Source organism: Symphalangus syndactylus, chromosome 11, assembly GCF_028878055.3.
Source record: "Symphalangus syndactylus isolate Jambi chromosome 11, NHGRI_mSymSyn1-v2.1_pri, whole genome shotgun sequence".
NCBI lineage: Eukaryota > Metazoa > Chordata > Mammalia > Primates > Hylobatidae > Symphalangus > Symphalangus syndactylus.
This window is the reverse complement of record NC_072433.2, coordinates 106,767,755-106,776,228: the sequence shown is the minus strand read 5'-3', so window position 1 is coordinate 106,776,228 and position 8,474 is coordinate 106,767,755. Positions and strand designations below refer to the sequence as shown.

At 38.6% G+C, this 8,474-nt stretch overlaps 1 protein-coding gene across 1 annotated transcript; it reads left to right on the top strand.

The window, feature by feature from the left end:
• Positions 1-322: 322 nt before the first annotated feature.
• LOC129492696 (tubulin alpha chain-like) lies at positions 323-8,177 on the top strand. Its single transcript, XM_055297895.2, is given in 3 exon segments — positions 323-354; positions 2,565-2,589; positions 7,676-8,177. Coding segments are annotated over 3 exon segments (537 nt in total). The 3' UTR covers positions 8,156-8,177.
• The last annotated feature ends 297 nt before the right edge of the window (positions 8,178-8,474 follow it).

Genomic DNA, 8,474 nt, shown 5'->3' with positions numbered 1-8,474 from the left:
TTGTGCCCATTTAGCTTCTGGCAAGGTTTAAGTGTACAAATATTAAATGCTTGACACAATCAGCTTCATGGGCAGATGCTATGCTCCCAGGTTCACGGTGGTGCCAGGGGATAAAGCACCTGCTGTGCCTGAAGTGAGCAGTAGAGGAAGATGAAGGCATGACACCTCCTGGAGGGTAAGAACAGTAAGAAGATGCACAAGGAGCTGCCAGTGAGCTCCATCAGCAAGCAGTCCTCCTAATCCACTGGCAGCATAGCAGCAACCAAACACCTGCCCACAATGCCTAAAGTACATGACAGAAGGATGTACTGTGTCCAAAGACATGCCGAGCTTCAGAGGCAAACGCCTGTCCAGGTGAGCAAAATGTAATTAACCTATGTGCTTTTCCTCTTTTTATTGAAACTCCTCTTGACCTCAAGTTGCTGAACATTCCTGTCATAAAAGCCATGTTCCATGTGGTAAGACAACCATTTCAGTGTTTGGGATCTTAAACAAATGCCTGCCTGCCTAACAAAGATCTATTTCACAACAACCATCCATAGGGCCATCATTTCTCAGCATTCAACCTTCCTAAGCCCTCCAAGACAACTGCCACATTTGATCCCAAAGACATCTATCAATCCACAGGAACAGTGCTTCTTGGGTGAGCAATTGCTGGCACTGCCTGTGACTCTCCAGCCACATTTCTCTTGAGTAGACGTCACTGCCGCTTAATGCACTTTCTGTCTAGAATACTGAGAGGAATAAAATTACATTCTGTAATTAGATCTATATTTGCCCTTAATACATAGCAATGGTGAAGAATCAAACATTCACTAACTGTCAAGTCTCAAAAGATGTCTTTACATTCTTCAGCTTTAGGGCTCAGGGGTCTTTTATTATTGAATCATAATCAATTCATATTTGATGAAACAGGCACAAGGCTATGGGAATAGCAACTATTCCAATCCCTGAGAATGCCTTCCCTTCTTCATATTGTTTCTTATATCATTAACTTAAAGGTATTTTGAGATTCAGATTTATGGAATTCCTTTTTAACTCAAGTCAAAGACTTGGTCTCTTTTTCTCTAAATTTTTTTTAAAAAACATTGATTTAAAGTTGATGCGTATCAGTCAGGTGGGAGTAAAAAGGCTTCTGCAGTGAGACATGGATTTGAGCCTCAGCTGTTATCACTTACTAGTTACAGAAACTTGCATGAGTTTCTTTACTCTCTGAGCCTCAGTTTTCTTTCTGTAAAATGGTGCCAATAATGCTTAACTCTGTTGTTTGCTGGGGGCATTTAGTGAGATGATGAAGACTATATGCTTAGCAGAGGGCCAGGCACATGGTAAATATTTAAAGATAAAAGGAGTTTAGAAAATTTCTGCCTTCTTCTGTATGTTCTAAGGAGAAGGAGGAGAATGGTGAGAGAATAAAAGAAGAGAAGTATCATAGCACAGTGCACTGTAATATTGTAAATCCCCTATGACATGTAACCACTATCTTAATGTTCTTTCTAATACAGTAACTCAGACTGGATCAAAAGACCCAATGTATGTAGCCACCTTATAAAGCAAGTATAGGACTCCCACCATATAATCAAGAGTCCAGTGGGTTCCATTGTGTTTAACATTCAGACTCAAGGATAAAATCATTTCTTAAGAAAACTTAAAGGAATTTTTAATATGTCACTTTACTCCCAGCTTCTAGTGTAAGGGCTAACCAATTTTCATATTTTTCTCTCTTTTCTACTCACTCTAGACATGCCCTGCTCCAGAATAGGATGTATTTATCCTATTTGTGTCTCTTTCATCTGTGTTTGGTTGAAAATACTAATCCATTCATATGTTAATCTAGTCTTTTGGGCCATTTTTAATCAGTTTTTTTCATATAGCACCACAGAACACTAACTTCAGGCAAGTCTTTAAGCTAGAGCTGACTAGCAGATGACCAGTGATTAAAGTCAGCAGTCACTAGTGAGACCAGAGTTTATTATTTGGATGTTAGAAATGTTTGTCATTAAAATTAAAAGCAGGGTTAGTCAGTTAATGAATCTGGCACAACAGCATCTGGAAGGCAGGAAGGACAAAATACTGAATAAGTTCAGAAATCAAGGAGATATTATGAGCCAACAAGGTCATTGCCTACATGTTCCCTTTTCTCTCCATAAGATTTGAACTTTCTATAAATCCTATCATTTAAGATGGCAGCCTGTTCCAGCTCTGGAAAGCTTGAATGCCTGTGAAATGCCAACATAAATGAAAATTTAATAGCTTTCCACCTGCAGCACCTGTGCAGATAAATTGTACCAGACTTCAAACAAGTTGAAGAGCCTCAATATGTTATATATGGAGCAGCTGGTTCAGTCAATGTTCATTTGCTGAATGGTTTCTGTAATCCCAGCTTGAGCTGGAAAGGAATCTCTATAAAAGTAGTTAACTCAGAGCGTCCATGCAAGAAGCGTCTGTCATCTAAACAACTTTGTGGGAGATGCCTGCCTTCTCAGCTGTGGCAAATGATGAGAAAGACTGCCATCAGAAACAGCAACAATGGTCGTCAACACATGCTTTCCAAAGTGACACAGCAAGTCGCCTTTGACACTAGCTCAGGTTGTTAACACCTGGCCCCAAATCAGAGTCATTTACCCAACACCCTCCCTGGAATAAAATGAACACTTGGTTATTCGTGACACTTTTTGGCCCTGTCCCATCAAAAGGTACTTTAATAACCTGTTTATCTACTAAGAATATATGTTCTGTCATTGTTTCTACTCCGCCAAGTCTGTAAGTATTCTTGTCAAAAAGAAGAATGAAGAAAGAAAGTCAGGTTTAGGAGCAGAACATTAGAAGCTCTGCAACAACCCAACAAACTGCATTACACTGTCTTACTCCCAGAATTATCCCACTGGGTACAAATACATACTATAGGGATAGTATATTTTTCATATAAAATGTTTCCTTTGGAATATAAATCATTCTATTATAAAGATACATGCATGCCTATGTTCATTGCAGCACTATTCACAATAGCAGAGACATGGAACCAGCTCAAATGCCCATCAATGATAGAACAGATAAAGAAAATGTGGTACATATATACCATGGAATACTATGCAGCCATAAAAAGGAACAAGATCATGTCCTTTGCAGGGGCATGGATGGAGCTGGAAGCCATTATCCTCAGCAAACTAACACAGGTACAGAAAACCAAACACCGCATGTTCTCATTTATAAGTGGGAGCTGAACAGCAAGAACACATGGACACAGGGAGGGGAACAACACACACTGGGGCCTGTTGGGAGGGTGGGGGAACGGAGAGCATCAGGATAAAGAGGTAATGCATGCAGGGCTTAATACCTAGGCAATGGGTTGATAGGTGCAGCAAACCACCATGGCACAAGTTTACTTATGTAACAAACCTGCACATCCTGCACATGGATTCTGGAACTTAAAATTTTTAAAAATGTATCCTCTGTTTGTATGCAATGGCCTAAACATGCCCTATCTTCTCACGTGATTATTTGTTATTAATGTTCTTTAATTGAACTCGTTTATGAGATCTGTTCCTTTGTTGATTTTTATACCCACTAACTATCAGTGACCCTAATCCCTACATTATATCAAGGATCCTCAGTAAAAGGAAAAGAATGACTGCACATACATAAACATATGCTTATACCTACCTTCCAAAACTAATAAAATCACATGCTTGAAAATCAATAAATGTAAGAGACCCTTTTACGCTCCGTGTCCACCTGCTTTCACATTGTCTCAATTCTACTCTTGACTTTGTCTTCCATTTCTAGATCCTTTTCCATCCTCTCAACTTATCCTTTGAGTGAGCAAATTAAATGGCTTTAATGAATACTCACCCCATGCCTTCCTCCACTACCAAAACCTTGTCATGCATTTCCAAGGTGAGCACCTTGCCTGAGCCACCCCTTAAATCCCCATGATAGGGAGAGGGGGTGGCTCAAAATTTCCCATGAGAATGAGATTAGATGCAAATAACCACCCAAACCTTCAGTCTAGAGTAGATTGTTCTAAATTTTACTTTGAGGAAAAGGATTTCTTTAAATGATGGTCAATTAAAATGATCATCTATTGGGAATCTACTTTAGCATTTATTAAGGAAAAGCAAATGACACTTGGTTTTTTACAAACCCTTTACAATCTATCTGATGGCTCAAAAACTATTAAGAAGATTATTATGGATAACTTTACAGCCAGAGAGAGTGGCTTACAATTTCTACCAGTACTGGTTCTGTCTTCATAGTCTAATGATTATTTCTACACATAGCTTTACATTTCAATTGTTTATCATTCCCAAGCCATGAGACATGGATTAGGAAAAAAGTCAAAGTAATAGGAAATTATATCTTAGTATTATTTTTAAACAATTAATAGTTCCCAGTTGAGTGAAATGAATTATTTTTACACCAAATTACAATAATGCAGCTCTAATCTGTAACTTCAGTGCTAGGCTCGACTTACTGGAAGTTTAGTTCATTTGATTCCTGGACTTCAGCACAGAAGACCTCAGTTCCACTTTTCATTTCTGCCACTGAGTTCCTGAGTAATCATGCCTGTGTCAACTGAAATTCCTTTGACTTTTTTTTTTTTCGGGGGAGATGTTTGTTTTTTCTTTCTTCATTTGTAAAATGGCAATAATCCAAATTCAATCTGCAAACAGCCACCCAAAGTCAGGGACCTCATTTTAGGATATATTTTCAAGCTATGTTTCTAGAAGCTCTAAAATTCTGCATAGTTCAACATGTTTCATACAAATAATTTCACTCAAATTTTTTATTTGAATATATTTTAACACTTTGGGAATATACCAGAAATTAGTAACTCATATGTATTATAGACATTTTAACCCATTTTGGTGAACATCCTTTCAAGGTATTGCCTAGTTAACCCATTCTTGTGTGCAAATCTCAGTATAAAGCTTCTATAGGCCAGGCATGGTGGCTCACGCCTGTAATCCCAACACTTTGGTAGGCTGAGGAGGGCAGATTGCTTGAGCTCAGGAGTTCAAGACCAGCCTGAGCAACATGGTGAAACCCCATCTCTACTAAAAATACAAAAATTAGCCAGGCACTGTAGCAGGCGCCTGTAGTCCCAGCTACTCAGGAGGCTGGTGCACAAGAATCGTTTGAACCCAAGAGGTGGAGGTAGTAGTGAGCCTACATCATGCCACTGTACTCTAGCCTGGAGGACAGGATGAGACTCCATCTCAAAAAAAAAAAAAAGCTTCTATAAAAATCTGTGTGTATAAATGACCTTCTGTCAAGTATTTCTTAGTAAAAATATAGATTAGCCCTGGTCTTTTTCTTTTTTTAAAGTCAGTGCCTGATTTACTCTCATTCTTCAGATGTACAAGCAAGTCACCACATATGTGAATGACTTTATTGAGGCCTATATGCTAGGCCAGCCCCTAGTGGGCATGCGCACCACCTGGTCATTATTACATAATCTGTGGCAGTGTAGCAAGATGACGCAGTGGTGAAGTTAAAAAAAACACCGCGACTAAGTTACCACAAGGGTTGGTTAATGGGATTTTGCGATCATGTTAGGGAATCGTGCGGGAGTTTCAGGGTGACAAATTTGAATTATAAAGGGTTAGAAGAGGCTCTACTCTGGGTTTTTTGAACCAGATAGAATTTTGTACAGGGAGAACCAAGGAGAATAGAGAATCCATGATCCTTGAATATCCCCCAGCCTGATATCTGTTGATATGATTTGCTAAGTGCACATGATTTGAGCTTATCATAGTAAACTGTATTTCTATAAGATTTATATGATAACTCGTTTTTCCCATATCAGTAACCCAGTCATGCAATAACATGACCCTCCCATATTTACACCAAGTGAGATTCAGACTCATCTGCTTGGTACACAGTATTATCATGTAATAGTGGATTTTTCGATAAGAATTTAATTTCTAGCAGGTCATGTCTCAATTTTGTTGAATTATGAATTTTAGTACATATTACAAGTTTTATGTGCCACCTTTCTGACTTTGATGTTTATAATAAGACATACAAGCAGCAGTTATATATTGTTGGTGATTAAATTTTGAAATGAAAATTTCTTACCATCTCTTTCATGTTTCTGGATAAATAATGAATGCAGTGAGAGTATACAGCAGGCTGTTACCATTTTCAGCTACCTATCTGTTGAATCAGTGTTTTCATATATAATTCTGTTTTGGACTTCTACAGAATATTCTATCTGAAAAAATTTTTCAATTGCTGGGAAAATAAAAGTTTGAAAACTGCTATTTTGAAGATACAACCACTGATATCATTTGCAAACCATCCTGATAGGCAAACACAAAACACTAAATGTATGGTTCCAGGTGTATTTGGAAGGCAGAACCATCCTGTGAGTAGGCAACACTAGTGAGAGACTTTTTACCTCTTGCCAACGTGACACACAGATGGAACAGCTCCCCAGAATCAAATGTGCAGTCAATGCCTGAAACTAGAAAAGTAAACCTGGGAAGACATGAAACCTCAGAAGGAATGAAAAATAGGTGTCATGATGATAATATGTTATCAACATGTACTATAAATGTGGGGTGCTTCTGGCCTCGCTTTTATATTTATGATAAGGAAGCAGTTGTAAGATATTGATCTGTGATTATATATGGTTTCCAGCTGAGCCCTTAACCTTCCTGTCCCCTTCAGTCCCTTCCTATTGGTCTCTATTCATTCGCCGCCTAGAGATGGGCTCCAAATTCAAAATCAAGCTACTCCTATAAGTTATGCAGGTATAGCCTTCTAATTAAAGTTGTATTGAGAATATAATCTGCTTTTTACTAAGAAAGAACTTATACTTTGCTTCCATTTTCACTCCTTTTATTCCTCAAATAAGAGAACAAAGTGAGAAATGTAGAGAGTCGCACTTTTTACTTTGCTTTTTCAATAATAAAGTAGTAAAAGAATATGAACTGACAGCCAATTGCCCTCCCATATCCATTCTTCTAAACTTGGTTAATAGCTATCAATTTAATCTAGTATTCCTATGTCACCGATCACTACTGTGTGCAGACAATTGAATTCAGCAAGACTCCATGACTGTACATGATATTGGAATTAAATGACATTGGAACTGTTTATCTTAGGTTATTTACCCCTTACCATTTCACATAAGTGATGCCTACTGTATTAGTCCGTTTTTACACTGCTGTAAAGAACTGCCCAAGACTGGTAATTTGTCAAGGAAGGAGGTTTAATTGACTCTCAGTTCCACGTGGCTGGAGAGGCCTCAGGAAACTTACACAATCATGGTGGGGAAAGGGGAAGCAAAAGCACATCTTCCCACAGTGGCAGGAGAGAGAGGGAGCAGGGGAAATGGCCACTTTTAAAACCATCAGATCTCATGAGAACTCACTCACTATCATAGGACAGCATGGGGGAAACTATCCCTAGGATCCCATCACTTCCTACCAGGGCTCTCCCTTGACATGTGAGGATTATAATTTTGAGATGAGATTTGGGTGGGGACACAGAGCCAAACCATATCACCTACTCTTATATGCTTAAAGTGAATGCATTTAATTATAAATTTAATAGAGCCATTATGCTTTTTATATCATCCTTACACTGTATAATTATTTAAACAATACTGTAAGTAAATAATGTGTATAGGGAAATGTAAGTTAACCATAAAGGTAACTTTAGCAAGATCACCAGTGCTTGCTTTGAGCCATCCATCCAGGTAGTGAAATGTGACCCTCACCATGGTAAATACATGGCTTGCTGTCTGTCATACCATGGTGACATGGTTCCCAAAGATGTCAATGCTGCCACTGCCACCATCAAGACCAAGTGTACTATCCAGTTTGTGGATTAGTGCCCCACTGGCTTCAGGGTTGGTATTAACTACCAGCCTCCCACTGTGGTGCCTAGTGGAGACCTAGCCAAAGTACAGAAACTTATGTGCATATTGAACAACAACACAGCTGTCACTGAGGTCTGGGCTCATCCGGACCAAAAGTTTGACCTGATGTATGCAAAGCATGCCTTTTTTCACTGGTACATGGGTGAGGGGATGGAGGAAGAAGAGTTTTCTGAAGCCCGTGAGGAAATGGCTGCCCTTGAAAAGGATTGTGAGGAGGTTGGAGCAGATAGGGCTGAAGGAGAGGATGAGGGTGAAGAGTATTAACCTGTGTGCTACACTTTTATACTCCATTGTCTTGGGACTGTCTCTTTTTTGTTCTGTGAAAATGCCCATTAAACCCCTAAATTGTCAATAAAAGTAATAATTCCATTTTAAATGTCAAAACAAACCTCACTAAGCATGTTACTCTTAGTGAAATCAATGCATGGTCTAGCCTCTCATATAAGAAACAGAAAAACAAAAAACAATCTATTAAAAGATTATTTAATAGATATTAACAGAATAATAGAAAGCAACTTGACAACTGTGTTTCCTCAAGAAAATGTCTTCATATAGTTTTTCCCAGATTCAAACCCAGTAATAA